The sequence below is a fragment of the Drosophila grimshawi genome, unplaced genomic scaffold, assembly GCF_018153295.1.
Source record: "Drosophila grimshawi isolate 15287-2541.00 unplaced genomic scaffold, ASM1815329v1 contig_848, whole genome shotgun sequence".
Taxonomy (NCBI): Eukaryota; Metazoa; Arthropoda; class Insecta; order Diptera; family Drosophilidae; genus Drosophila; species Drosophila grimshawi.
The window spans coordinates 17,853,868-17,869,793 of NW_025063692.1; the positions used below are offsets into that span (position 1 = coordinate 17,853,868).

The 15,926-nt window shown below is 39.4% G+C and overlaps 1 protein-coding gene across 1 annotated transcript; it reads right to left on the minus strand.

Moving 5' to 3' along the window:
• Positions 1-173: 173 nt before the first annotated feature.
• Positions 174-15,926, minus strand: LOC6564799 (A disintegrin and metalloproteinase with thrombospondin motifs 7). The gene is made up of 12 exons (XM_001991576.2): positions 15,911-15,926; positions 8,536-9,065; positions 8,309-8,471; positions 7,926-8,051; positions 7,062-7,834; positions 6,866-6,979; positions 2,950-3,096; positions 2,321-2,886; positions 1,627-1,754; positions 1,161-1,535; positions 637-814; positions 174-554 (listed from the first exon to the last, which is right to left on the minus strand). Exons 2-12 carry the CDS (start codon positions 8,823-8,825, stop codon positions 262-264), a joined length of 3,153 nt encoding a protein of 1,050 aa, XP_001991612.1. The 5' UTR covers positions 8,826-9,065; positions 15,911-15,926; the 3' UTR covers positions 174-261.

Here is a 15,926-nt window from a genome sequence, read left to right on the forward strand (position 1 = left end):
TGCACTGGTTTTAAATACTAAATTGCAGACGTCTCGATTTTAATCGTCGACTTAATATTATTGATCGATAACATTGCCTATCGATCTAACTACACGCATAATTCGAACTTGTTAAATAATTATTATAATGTATATATATATATATATATATATGTAAACCTGTCTGTGTTTTATTTGCTGCTCACTTAAATTAGCTTTCATTTTAATTAGTAGCAATAAATAGTTTCCGTTTTCGATGTCCAGTAACTGGAGCTCACTTCCTCACAGCTTGAGCCGGCACTCGGGCAACGTTGCCTCGCATGGCTCCGCCTCGGGTGGCCTTGTGAGCAGACCGCACTGGGCATCCGCGACGACAACATCGTGCTGATCGAGGCAGACAACGGAGCGACGGCGCTGCGGCAGGGGAGCGCCCGGCTGCCGACAGGTGAGCGGACAAAATTGCCAGGGACCGGGCCACCAGTGCGCCGGGCACTGTTGCTCCGCACAGGAGCGTGTCTGGCGCAACGGACGCTTGTTCTTCGCCTGCGCCCAGCATGGCAGTTTGTCGGCAATCACTGCAAAATATGGTTGAATATATCATTAATCCTCAATCGACTTTTTACCATTGGTGGGATTGTGAATTGGGAGTGAGCTTACCCTTGCCATTCTCCAGACAGATGGGCTCCCGATGCTGCACGCCGCCGCCGCAGCTAACGGAACAGCCGGTCCAGTTGCTCAGGCGCCACTGATGCTGCCGACCACCGCTCACCTTAAAAGCGGGCAACGTGAACTCATATGAGATGCCCGTGTTGCTCTCATTGCCGCGCACGATCGCCTGCAAATGCGAATAAAGAATATTTATTTCGATTAAATATAAACAAAATAAACTCGTATATTTTTCAATTTTCCACTTGTTAAACAATTTAAGCCCATTTCAGCCACCAACTGAATGAGAAATTAAAATGATGCGTGTAACACAATTCCAGCTGTTTGCCGATGAGATTCTGAATGTTTTTTTATTATTTATTTTTCCTTTAATATAAATCGGAGCCAGTCGGATGAAAAACAACCAGAAAGTACAGCTATCTCAATCTCATATATATCCGATTTTGTACACCAAGTTTGTCAGTCAGAATGAAATCTGCTGGGATCAACACAAATATAAAATATTATCGACTTACATATAACGCTATGGAATGCTGTATGGGCTGAGGTATTTTGATGGTCTCCTGCTCGTCCAGCCGATCGTAGAGGCTCTCGGCGCCGGCGATTTCAAATTCGCCGGGCATGGAGATCAGACTGTCGCCATTCAAATAGAATTTCTCGCCCTGCGTACGCCCAATGGCCAGAAAGTGCGGCGAATTGGCCAACTCCTCGATCACAATGTGGCGTGCTCGTGCCGGAATGCTGACAATCTGCACGTAGACGCCATCGCTGACATTGAAGGGTTCGCTGTATGTCTCCCTTATGGGCTTGCATTGATCACCAGTACCGCCACAGACACCGCAACGATCGTCCTGCACGTCCGAGTCAACGATCCAATCGCAACCAACTTTCTGAATGAAACGCTTGTTTAATTGATCGCGTCGAGCAAACATGCAGCCAAACAGCCAAATAGCCAAGTGATTTGCTGAATCGAACTCTTACCTTACAGATGCCATCGATGCACATGTTGTTGGTGCCCAGCGTACAGGGTGTGCCATCGAGCACAGTTTCGCCCCAATTGGCAATTATCGTGTCATCCACATCACTGCAAAACAGTCGACACGGATTGTCTAAGCGGAACAGAAACAGATAGAAAGGGAAAGAGAGAGAGAGAGAAAGTTGACAGTTATAGATCAGATCTCTTCATACGACAAAAACAATAAACAAAAAAAAACAAATAAGAGGAGATACCCTGTACTCAAGTCTTTCCCTCCTAATGAACTCAAAGGTTCCAACATAAAAATTGATTCTAATAAAGTAATTGAATCACTGTGGTTTACGAGAATTTTGTATACCAAATTAAAGTATAACTTATACAAAATTAGAACGTGGTATTTTATGGAACGATTAATATTAATTTAAAGCTTTCAAATGAAAAAGATATTTTCTTAACTAGTTTTAGGAGAAAACTAAAAATTGTAAGAGAACAAAAATCATACATTTTTTTTGCAAACGAAGTTGTAAGAAACAGATTTATTCCTTTGTCAAAACACTTTCTTGACATACTCTATTTTCCTTGATCTCTCAATTCCGTTGCTAGAATTTTGCTGGTTTTACTATCGTTGTTTTTGGCTAGCTTAGCTCAGTTAATGTGAGTTTCTTGCCCGGATTGCACTTGGCACTTGGCTGCACTTACTCTTATCGAAGAAGGGCAGCCACTTGTAGGTGGCACCCTGATAGCTGACATTGTCGTAGCGGGCACACTGCTGTGCCCGGAAGCTGGGCTCGTGCTCTGGACATGGCTTCTTGCGGCAGATCTTGTAGCGCTTGCGTTCGCCAATGCAGAAGACGCCACCATTTGCTGGCACGGGTGAATCGCATTCGCGCTGCTGTATGGATACACCGCCGCCGCAGCTGCGCGAGCATTCGCTCCACTCGCTCCAATTGCCCCAACCGCCATGGATGGGCGTTAGTTCCTCCATGCGAACACATTTGCCGTTCTGGCACCACTTGTTCTTGCCGCACGCGGTGCCCGGCGCCGTCGGTCGCATATTGGTGACACACTCGCCATTGACGCGACACCACAACGTCGAGCAGAATTCGTGTGGTGCCGAACAGGCACCCACATCGCTATCCGTGGTCAGATTAAACTGCATGCGGCACTGCCGCTTCGCATTGTATCGCTCGCCAGGCAGCGCCTCCGGATAGTTGTATTCATTTGCCGGCGTCGGCGGATCATCCAGACACTCACCCAATCCCTGGCTGCAGCACAATAAAATCGTAGCTGATTGTCTCGCAAACAATTCGTATTTGTTATTCACTTACTCTAGAAAGTGGGTGATGTACTTCCGGCTGCAGTTTGACCAGCAAACCTGCAGCGTATCCGCTCCAAAGGTCGGCGTCATGATGTGCACTATGGGGCCCACCCGTGGATGGCAGCCTATTTTTGCCGTATCATGGAACATTCCAAAGCTATAAAAAAGAATTTATTTGCATTCATTATGTAATATCTTATCAAAGATTTATTAATTCTCCCTCAAATGTGCTTACAAGCTAACAGTTTGATTTTTGACCGAATCTTGATGGCAAACTGCCTGAATTCATTAAAAGCATATATCTCCCGCAATTTAAGAGCTTCAGTTACCAAACTTGGATGGAAGTTTACTAGGAAACTCTTTCAACGTTTTTTTGACGACAGATTGCTAATAATCTCCTTCAAAGACCGATATTTCTTGGAAACACCCACCCTGTTCTGTGGCACCTGTTATCAGATGGTATTACTTATGGCATCAAAGTATATCGCAGTCGGTTACATTATAAACTGCAGCGTTCTCTCTTAATATATTTGAAATATGTCATTCGCTTGACCTGGGGTCAGTCATGTGTCTTTTATTTTGCTACACTCCGATATATTTCGAATCACGTCGGAAATCGTCTGCAGAGGGAATTGACTGTCAATCGATCTCTGAAGCGACGGGATTCGAAATAGCGTACATATTATTTAATGAAGATTTACGTATAAAACGTATCCCGATCGAAGCAGTAGACATATTCGTATTGGGGCTTATGTAACTCGAGAGACACACACATGGGTTAAACTCGATCAACTTTGTTGCAATTGCAGTTGGGGGCCCCAACCCCCTCCTATCATTGTTCCCCGTACCATCACATATAAAATCTGCCGAGATTTATTATTCGCATTGTCTTCAAGAAACGAAAATAAAAACAACGTCAAGCAATTTATGCCACACTCCGCGACTAGACTGCGAGCAAGTCAAAAACCTGATTATTAGAATAGTGCTTAAATCAGCACAACAACAAAATAATAACAAAAACAAACACACACACACACACACATACACACTTAGAGATATAGATACAGATGGAGGCACAGACAGAAAATAAGCATATCGTTAGCCAGTGGCTGCCACCTGACGATGACCGGGCGACCCAGCGACAATCAAGCGTAAATTGCACAACAACAAACGAGTCACAAGTTGATCGCGTTGAGGGTCCTCGACTTGTGAGATGCCCTTTGATTAAGTCTAAACTAGCCAGCCCGTCCATCCATCCCAAAATTAAAAAGGAAAAGAAAAGTTATTTAGCTCTACGAACAACTGCTAAATAATCCGTATATATTAATTTATGTTTCTCTAATGTAATCCTTTGGTATAACACCTCAAATATGCTCTTTAATTAAACAGTGTTATTGTGAAAAGTGAAGTAAGTATTACAAATTCAAAACTAACAACAATCTTATGACATTCATCTAGAAAAAAGTCAACCTGAAATTGGGAAAATCGCCTGAAAACAATAATAAAAAAAAAATCTCTGGTGTTTAGATGTTTAAATTCTAAATATATGAAACAAAATATAAAATTTACAAAGACTTTTTTCTAGTAAAAATGTTTTCTATTATGAAATTCATTTCTAAAAAGAAGAAAAATAATCATTTGTAAAATTCAGAAACATTTACACTTGGAACCGATTCCGATTTCGAATTGTCGTAAAAATTTGAAATTATATTATATGCATTTAAACACTAGCCAAAATGATTTTATATAAATTTTGAAATTTAAAAAATTGTTTAAAATTTAAAAAAAATCTACCCTTAAATTAAGAAATAATTTAGAAATATAATATCTTAATATTTAACAATTCTACATTTTAGAGTACTTTTTTCTGAGTATGCCAACTTGAAGTTATTTTTCAATATATAAGATCGGAGCTTATAAGGAACTTTATATGATTATTGAACGAGAATATAAGCGTATGCAAAGGTACAGTACTGCAACCGTTTAACTAAATACAGGGTATAATGAAGATTGAGCTCGATGCCTGAGTGACTGTTGTTTTCTGTCTATCTGTCTGTCTGTCTGGCTGGCTGACTGGCTGGCTGGTTGAGTCAATCGGAACACACCAGACTGACGGGCACTTGCCTGCGCTTATAAGGCGTTTTACAAAAATCCACTTGGCACGAACACGAAACGAGATAAGCCTACGAAACCGGACAACTGCCTGTGCTACCAAATTGCTACGTGCCTCGCTCTGTCTCCTTCGCCCTCTCTCAGTCTTTAGGGATGGACCAAAAGGCAGTAATTTGACATAAGCTATAGCTAAACATAGCAAGCACATTAAACGCTACATTTTATTTGTAAGATAGAATATAGAAATAGAAATTAATGTGAAAACAAATTAAAAACATTCAGGAATTTCAGGAATTTTCAGCTCGAAAATGTCGCCTATGGTTTGGTATGGTTGAGCTTAAAATATGTATGATATATTTTATAAATTATATATGCACATATTTGATTTTTGATATTTGTATTTGACTTAATATGATTACGAAATCGAAAGGAAACTTGATGTGTGCATTTCTCTATACTGAAGCTTACGATACTTTTCCAAATAATGCAGATAAAAATAACGTTTTCATTATTATAGTTTCACTCGCTGATGCCAATTGAATTATAACCCAAATTGAAGAAAGCAATTATTAAAGATCCAGACGTATTTTCGAAAAACTTTGATAAACAGTCCCAACAATCAACAGAAATGTTTCTGATTTAATTGCCCATCTCTAGCTACGAGTAAGTGTGTGTGTGAGTTTGTGTATATGTGTGTGTGTGTCAGTGGTTCAGCGACTAATTGAGTTTGAATATCGCCAGAGGAAGGCAGCGCGGCGGGAAGGTGGGAGGGGTTTGGAAGGGGACGACTGTACTAGACTGTGGGCGTGCAACGCAGGCGATCATTGTCAAAACACACGCAGGTGTCAAAGCATCCGTCGCGTCCACTTAAAGCAGCCATTCATTCAATTTGTTGCTGTTATAGTTGATGTTGTTATTAAAGTTGTTGTTGCTTTGGTTCATTCATTAAACGAATTGGGCTGCACATAAATCTCTGGGCTGGCCGAGATCAATTGATGCATTTGCATTTGCATTTGCATTGCGTTGGTCGTTGCCGTTGCCGTTGTCGTTCCGTTGCCGTTGCCGTTCCGTTGCTGTTGCTGTTGCTGTTGCCGTTGCCACTGGCTTAGAGTGAGTGGCTGAAAGTGCATTTCAATGTTGGCCAACAGCAGCGATTGTCTGTTGACCGTATGCAAATGTGGGCCTAAGGGGCATACATGTAATATGTACTAGATGGTGTTTTTCGTCTCCGTTCAATGAGTTTTAGAAATAATCGCACAAAAATTCAACTTTCGCTCATGCAATCTAGTTCCACATTTTCCAATCAAAATTGCCATGCAGTATTTTAAATAATTTTCATATAGATCATATATGTACCCTAAACAGACAGATATATTTTCACAATAAATATATATATACATATATAACAAAAAAATCTTTCAGAAACCTTTTTAAGACGGTTGATAAACTAAAATGTTTACACAACAATTTTTCGCCCATTTCCTGGGGTTTGAAAAACGCTTTCTCAATGAAGATTTTTAATTTTCTTTAAATGAAAACCCAGTTTTAATTACTTAAAAATTAATCTTGTTAATGGAATTTTCTCTCATTGACCAATGAAATTTATTTTTTAAAGTAATCATATAAACATATTGCAACTGATTTTCCAACATTTTGAAATAGTTTGCTAGATTTTTAAGTGCAACTAAAAGAATGTGGAAAATTGGCCAAAACAGGATGAAAATCAGAAATGTTTGATTCAACAGCAATCTGAATGTTAAACTTGTGTATATGCAAATAGGTCTATGATACGGAAGTTATTTGATTTGACTTACTTGTGGCCCAGTTCGTGTGTGATTGTGTGGGAGAGCATGATGCCGTTGTCCTCATTGACGCTGCACGATTGCTTTGGCTTGCACATGCCACCCACATTGGCCAGGCCCAACGTCCTGCAACAAGAACAACAAGAACAACAAGGGAAATCCGGTTGTAGGTGGAAACAAGTTGGAAAGGGAGGTTCTCAGTACTCACATGCAATTGTTGCCGCAAATATTTTTACGTGTTATCAATATGGCCACATCATGATGATGCGGATCATTCTCATTTAGTTTGTTGAGCTTGTGTTGCCAGCTGCAGAAACGATCCAAATTCTTTTGGGCATTCTGCGTTAGATTCAGCTCCGGCTCCGTGTCGTTTTCCTGCAGCTCAATGATGCGCACCACAACGATCTCGATGGCATTGCCAATGCTGGGATCCTTGTAGAGGGCGGACACCATATTCATAATGGTCAGCAGATAGCTGACAACATCCTTGTGAAATGCGGACATCGTTGCGTCCGCAACAATAAGCGTCTCCACATGCCGTGGGCTGCTAATTGAGCGTCTGCTCCGATGCTGTTCCCCATGCACCACCGTCTGCGTATCCGTTTCCGTCTCCGCCTCCACTTGTGTATCGTATTTGAATTTTGTGTGCGGATGCGTATGCGAATACCCACGATGTTGATGTGAATGAGGATGTGGATGAGGATGTGAATGTGAATGTTGATGATGATGGTGATGATGATGATGGTTATGGTTATGGTAATGATGACGATGGCGACGCACCTTGCGACCGCCTTGTATTTTAAATTTGCCACGCGCCTGCCACTCCAGACGTGTCTCCATGCGACGTCGCGGCTCCCTTGTCCCACAATTGCTAACTGCATTTTGGCCATGACTTGGGCTCTGGATGTGGTTGTAGCTGTAATTATGGTTACGGTGCTCCTTGCGCTGCTTGTGCTTGTGGCGACGCCAATGCTGTCCCGCCTACCCGCCACCAATGCAAATGGTCGCAAATTAGCGAGTGATTTCGTTTTGTCGGACTTGTTTCCTTTTTGATTTTTTTTTGTCAGCTTACCTTCTGCTTGGGCTTCACCGAGGAGCGCTGGAAGACAACATGCGGATGACCGTTGGTTGGATGTGCCGCATGTTGCTTGGAGGGCTCTATGTAATACTCATTGCTTGCCGTCTTAATGTGACCCACCTGAGGCAACAGAAAAAAAAAACAAATAGTACAATCAAAGCGAATTTGAAAAGCAAAGACTTAGGCAACAAACTTGCGCGCAGACAAATGACTTAGGCAACAAACTTGAAATGGCTTAAGGCATGGAAAGTGAAGAAAACATCAATTTAAATCTATCTAATTCTGGGAAATATGCAGCGAATGCCAGTCATACGAGTACTTGCTAACAAAATTCTCAAATGTTTTTGTGGTGAAGTTAGTACTTCATTTGTACATACCAGACCGGAACAGGTTGATATGGCCACATTGGCGCTGGGTTGACCGCGCACCTTGCCATGAAAATGGCAATTCAGCTGATGCGCTGCCGGCGGCGCACGGGTTCTCAGATCCCGTCGATGTCGCTCTACAATCAGATGCGGCGCCAGGAAATAGCTCTGTGGCCTGCATAAGGATAATTTCTCTATGACAACAACAATAACAACCTGGGGCATGTAAGTCAGCTTACGTCAGCTCCAGATGCAGCGTCTCGTCGCGCAGCGGCAGTTCGATATGCAGCTCCGGCTCCAGCTCGGGCTGTGCCACAGCGCTGCGGCGCTGCCGTCGATGATCTTGCTGGTGGGCGTAATGGAGCGTGTGCGTCATGAAGGCGCCATCAATGTGTACACGCCGCGGCACAACCAGCTGTCCTTCGCCCGCTACCAGCTCATCCGTGTGCAGGCCATAGAGACTATCGCCACTGGAGCCACTGGAGTGGAACCACAGGCAGAGCAAGGTGCTCAGATAAAGTTGCTTCATACTCTGGCTTCTTAAGTACAAGAATTCTCACTGAACTGGTTCTCACTCTCTCTTCTCACTCTCTCTTCTCTCTCTCTCTCTCACTCAATCTCTCCCTCTCTGTGTAGCTTTTGATTGGGGCTCTTTTTAGCCGTTGTCCATGCGTTTTAGCAGCTTGGCAATTAGCGGGCACATGGCAGCAATTGCATTCTATGCACGCCCCCAAAACCCAATCCAGGCCGGGTCCAACTGCGTGCCCAGCTGCAAAAAAAAATAAAACAATATTTTTTTTGATTGTTTAAAATAATATTTCAAAAGTTTCAGTTTCAAAACGAATTAAAAATTGCCTACTCATTGTTGACCTTTGCCTTATGGTTCGCGCTAAAGATAACTCGCCATATCATTCAGAATGAATACTTTGAAAACGATTTACGATTCTACGTGCTCCCCAAAAAAAGACAACAGCTCAACTCGGAATTTTTTCTGAATTTCAGAATTTAATTTAAAAAAAAAAAGGAAAAATGATAAGGAAAAAGCCTTTTTAATTTTAAGAAAGTTTATTTCGTATATTTAGAAATTACTTATAAAAAACAGAAGATTTGTAAAGTTTTCGGGACGATTCTCATTTTAAGCCGATTTTCTACACACTACTAAAGGCTTTATTACCATCATATATATATTACATTATACTTGATAGGAATCAGAATTTAATATAAATTAAAACTAACAACATTTTGATGAAGCATTAATGGTTAGCTTCGCAGTCGAGATGCGCTGTTTTATCTAACCCTGGGCTTGCTGCTGGACGATATTATTTATTGTGGTCTTCATTTTGTTGCTTTGCCCAAATATTACCTGGCTTATACGAATACATGATTTCAGGCGATGAGTGACACATTTGCTTAAGATATTTTTCAATCCGAAGGCTGAATCAAACTTGATTTTAGTTTGATTAAAAATTGTAAGTGGTTTCCACAGGATGATTAGCCGAAACTAATTTAGTATTAAGTGTTCCGCAAGAAAGTTTGTCACGCCTTGGATGCTTACGAACTTTAAGGTAATAAGCTATATACTTAATTTATTTATAATTGCATTGATTGAATAAATTGTATATACATTTAATATTTCTATCTTTAGGCTTCATTGCTTATAAGTTGTTTACTTAATAATTTAATATTCAATAATATATTTATATTCTACATACATTTTATACAACTTTGCCTTATAGTCTCTCTACTTAAATATGAATAAAAAATTTACATTTAATCAAGTCTTTTTGCACTTGGAATATCCAATTAAGCTCCCTCAAAATTAGATTTAAAAAAAAAAACCATTGGCGACAATTGCCGCCAAAATGTATTAAGATCGAATTTCAATTGAAAGCATCTTGTTTTTGATACATTTTGTTTTGATTGGCTGTCAAGTCGAAGGCATTCACACATGCCACAGGATATAATTGATGCAAAGACAATCAACAAGCCAGACCACAAATATGGCATAAATTTATACAAAAGCAGCCAAAAAAAATGCGTAGGGGGAGGGTGGAGGGGAATACTACTAGATACCAGATAATAAATAAAAGCTGATTTGCTTTTAGCTTTTTAGCAAACGCTCGCCAATAAAGCTGAAGCTGGGCAAGGGGCTGGATGCGGGGAGAATGGGATGCTGTGTGATATATATATGTGTGTGTTTTTGTTTTTTTTTTTTGGGCACTGCCCATGGAGACAATGGCTAAGAGAAAAATTTGTAGCCAAAAAACGGGCAATAAAATTAAGCAAATAATTTGAGTGCGGCGCTTCAAAGACAAAGCACACAAAAACACAAAAAAGCAACAACAGCAACAAAAACATTGTGTGTCATTATCAAAGCAACACACGACAACTTAATTATTCAACAGATGAACAGATGACGAAGCCATCGCCGTCGCAGCAGCCACTGGAGAAGATCGCGAATCGGAAATCACAGATCGGAGCTGGGAGCTTGAAGCTGGGAACTTGACTAGACTATCGACAACCAGTTGGTGTTGTTGCTGGCGCTCTTATCACGATCGCGATTTGTAATTTATGATAAATGTTGGCAATTCCATCAATAAAATTAAATAAAGCTCATTAGCTGGAAACACAAATTAAAAATCTTTTCTTTCAACTTTTTTTTTTGCCAAGCGCTAAACGTGCCCAAAACACAAATTTCTGTCTGTGCCAAAATTCACATACGAAAGCCAAACGAGTTGGAAAATCTACAACGAATTTGGTATGCTCTGGCCTCCTTATAAGAATCCAAATTGGGAGCATAGAGTTCACAGCTATTAGCTAGTGAAGATAATAAATATTTTATTGCAATTTTAATACAATCTCAATTTGAGCCGGTTTCTTAAGAGTAACTTTTCATTAAAACATACTTTGTGTTGTGAATTTTCCAAGGATTGAAAATTGTATACACATAATCCCTGCTATCTATGGATTAACAAAAAATATTACGACATTGCTAATAAATAATTAAAAAAAAAAAAAAATAAATAATTTTTTCTAGATTTACCTTTGAAATTTGAAGCCTATTTGTTGAGCTTCTTGTTTATCATTTGGGAGCGAATAAAATTAATGTTTTCTTAGTTAGTTGGTAAAATATAGTTTCATGTTGTCAATGAAAGACAACAAGCTGGATGAGAAATGCAAAAAACACAGGCTAAGAATTTAATGAAAATACATAGATTTTGTGAAGCAGGCGCCGTTTCAAATGAGATTCAAATCAAATGCAAAAACCCAATGTGACAATAAAATGCTGGTTCAGTCACCAGTTCTAGTTTATCTCTGTTCTCAGTATTCAGACATTCTCCCGTTCTCCAGTTCCAGTTTGATCCTGATTTAAGAGGCAGTTTTTATCGCAATCGCGGCAAAACTTGAAAGCGCAACTCGCAAAATTAGAAGGCCCCACATTATCATATGTTAAATGCTTAAGACTCTGTCCCAAGAGTGGCAGACACGCTCTCCCCGACACTCTCCAAGTCGACTGTCGACTGTTGACTGTCGACTGTTGACTGTCGACTGTCGACTGCCGCCAGTCGACGCAATGCCGCCGATCATTATGCTGCAGTGCGTCGGCTGGCGGGCGCCACTTTTAATTATCAATCAATCACACTTGACGGTTCCCTCCATTAAATGTCAGCCAATTGATAGAATTCTCATTTGGACAGCGGCAAACCTATTGCAATACCTATAATATAGTTATAGCTTTATATGCCCATACTATTAACTAAATCTATAGCAATCCCTATAAACTTACTTATAGCTATATATACCCCTATCTATACCTATACTCTTACTCATATCTATCACTTATAATATTCATAAATAATATTCTTATTATTATTCTTATACCTTATACCTTTAACTATACATACACTTATATTTATATAGCATATCATACATATAGCTATATATACTCAACTTATACTTATAGGCAAACCTATACCAAACCTTTACCTATAACTCTGTATACAACTATAGCTATGCTTATAAATATACCGTTAACTTAATATATGTATATATGCCAATATCTATATCTAGCTATAGCTATACCTACAACTATTCCTATACCTATACCATGCTCCATTCAGCATTTAGCAATCCACTGCATCCGCCCAGCTCAGCTCAGCTCAGCTCAGCTCAGCTCAGCATTGATCAATGATGTTGTCTGGCTTCGCTGATTGATGAACTGCAGTCGAGTGCTGGGCAATTGAAGCTTTTCAGCTTTTCAGCTTTACAACTTGTCAGATGTTCGTGCCACACAAACACATGTTACTTCCTTATAGGTCCAGAAGTTGGTGTGTGGCAACACTTGAGCAGAATATGGGAAAGTATTTAAGCAAAATTTATATATATTATATATTCGACTACTTCAATAAGAGAGAAAAACGCAAATGTTTTCTGAGTGTCTTACGCTCCCCAGTCGAAGCCATTTCTAATCCTCTAAATGTGATAGAAATACGATGAAGTTGCGGAATACCTTCGACTGCATTTTTCGCATTCGCGAAGCTGTCACAAGGATATTGGAATATTGTATGTATTATGGGGAGATTTGTCTTTAACTGCTCTGGTTTATTTGTAATCGCACGGCACATTTCTAAAGTGAATCATTTGATGATGGCCCACGCTCTGAATGATCTCACATCGTTTCTCCTCACATTTAGGCCGTTTTCCTCCAATGGCAATTTCACTCTAGTCCGATTGGGACTCACCTACATTATAGTAGCTGGCACACACATATATACACACACACGTGTTTCTAATTTAGTAAACTTATTAAATTTATTATTATTTATATTTATATATTTTGTTTTTGTCAATAGCCGGCGTTGGCGTTCCAAAAGTGACATTTGTCAACAGCTTTGTTGACGCTTTGCTTAATTTATTAGCCACGTTTTGTTGTCGCTTTACATTTAGTTTGGCTGCTCGATCACATCATCAAATCATCTCATCATAATGATAATCATCATCATCATCATCATCATCAGCATCATTACCATCATCATTTTGCTCATCTCGTCATTGTATGCAAATAATGCGACCAAAACGAAGAAAAAAACCCCAAAAAAAAAGCAAAGCAGGAAATACATATGTACATAAATACAGACATACATATGTATGTATGTTTGTACGTACATCCAACATTAGGCACTCTCTAGAGATCCATACGATCACATCTTTCATCTATCATCATCTTTCATTATCTATTCATCATTTGTATTTTCCAGATTTTTTCTTCTTTTTTTTTTTAAGTTATAAAATATTTCAAAGACTCTACAAATCGAGCCAATTTCATTCAATAAAAATATCTTAGAGGATTTCACATTCAAGATAATAATAAGTAATTGATTTTTTAAAAATGAGTTTGTTTCTTTGAAAAGACACCTTTGATAACCATATGAACAGTTTACTATTGTCTCTACGATCATTTATACTTATTGTTAATGGTGAACTATCTTTTTTTTGATAATTAAAGTATGTTTTTTGCTCTCGAGTGACTAAAATCATTTGACATATGAAATTTGTTGCCATGAATCTTTGAAAACTCTTTTCTAGTTATGTAAATTCTTGGCTGCATCAAATCGTTTTACTCTGCGTTTTTGTTGCAAACCATCTGCTAAGCAAGCATCTAAGCCATATGGCCAAATCGTTTTCAAAATGGCAAATTTTAGGATGCTGGTAAGGCGGGGGGGGGCGTGGTGTAGGGGACAGGAGGCAGGGGGGGTAAAAGCCAGTTCATAGAAAGATTTCACTTGGGTGCGAGGCGGAGACGAGACCAAAGCAATTTGTACGCCTACCTAGTAACAGGCAACAGACAGAGAAAGAGAGAGAGAGAGAGAGTGAGAGAGAGAGAGAGAGAGACGCCTATATCTGGCTGTAGCTTCATTCACATATTTATTTTCATTCATGCGTTGTAGTTTCATTGAAGCAGACAACTACACACACACACACACTCACGCACACCCAACTCGAGACACACACACACACACATAGTTTTTATTTTTATGAATGAATTGAAACTTTTAACGTAAAACGCGAAACGACCGTGGGGCCGAGGAACGTAGGGGGAGGGGAAGGTAAGTCTACACTGTCCAGATCGCACGTAACTCCAAACGATACTCGCATATGTGGAGCTAATGTTGTTGTTGTTGTTGCTGTTGCCGTCACGAGGCATATATTTTAATATCTGTAGTGGCGAGCGACTCCGCGTTGAATCCATCGCATGTGGGCCGAAAATGTATTTTTTATGGCGACGTCGTTTTGAATCTTTTTTTTTTCTTCTCTTCAGTTTACAATTTTTTATTTTTATTATTATTTTTTTTTTTTTTGTATACCCTATTTGCAATGGATTATTGGATATTATGTCTTGGATCAGCGGACAGAGCTGTGCTGAGCGCTTTTCGTGCTTTTGCTTGTTCGGTGTGCCAAACAGTAGACCGTTTTCGTGTACAGGGTATCTTGAAGTCGGTCACACGCTCAACTCGAGCACTCCTTACTTATGCCAGTGTGTATCTCTCTTTTGGCTCGTTATGGTTGTTGTACAACAAATGCAGGCCATAAATTTTGCACAGGCGTTGCTCGGGATGGCCACGGATCGTCAGAAAAAGAGATAGACACAGAGACAGAGAGACAGAGAGAGAGAGAGAGAGAGAGAGAGAGAGATTGAGAGAAAGAGACAAGGAGACAGTGACGGTGAGTCGGGGGCGACAGGCGGATAGACGCTTTGACGCACTGCAAGCCACAAAATACGTTATAACAAATCATTTAATTTGTTTTTATTTGTGCTGCCTCAAATGTTGTTGTTGCTGCTGCTGGCCAAAACATGCGCCGCGTTTATTTTGACCATTTTTGGGAGTTGTTTGTGGCACTTTTTTTGTTTTTGTTTTTGTCAGCTCTCTTTTAGACACATATTTATCTGTCTGTGTGTGTGTGTTTGTGTGTGTGTGTGTGCTGGCTGAGATCACACAGGAAATTAGCTTAATATATGGCTACCGTTTTGCCCGAAACCAACAACAATAAACCACAAAGAGAAACAACTGAAAAACAATTTTTTTTTTTCATTTTGCCCTCTTTCATTCAGCCCAAAAAAGGGATAGTTGCTGTACTTCGACTGTGATTAACTATCAAGCAATGATTCTTAACTGAATTATTCTCAGACTAGTCATTTTTAGTTTTTTAAGGATCTAGCAGTATTCTCCTTAATAATGCTTATTTGGTACTTAACTTTTAAAACTATTATTTTATAGCATTGTAATCTTTACAGCCATAAATCGTTTAAACTAGAAAATCTATGCACTAGTTTTATTTTCAACTTTTTAAAACTACATTTTTGTATTTTTGTTTGCTGTTTTGTATGCCACAAATTACAGAAAGTCATCCTTACAAAATTGGAAATTTTCTTACTTTTCCATCGAAACGGAAGTTTGTGTTTTTTGTTTAATGTTAAATAAAATTAAATAAAGTATTTTCCAAGTTTGATTTTTTTATGTAGAAAAAAACCCAAATAATAAAAATAATGATAAAAATACTATACTAATAATAATAACCATAATAATGATAATAAAAATCACTTAGCGTACTTACCCGTAACGTTCTGTGT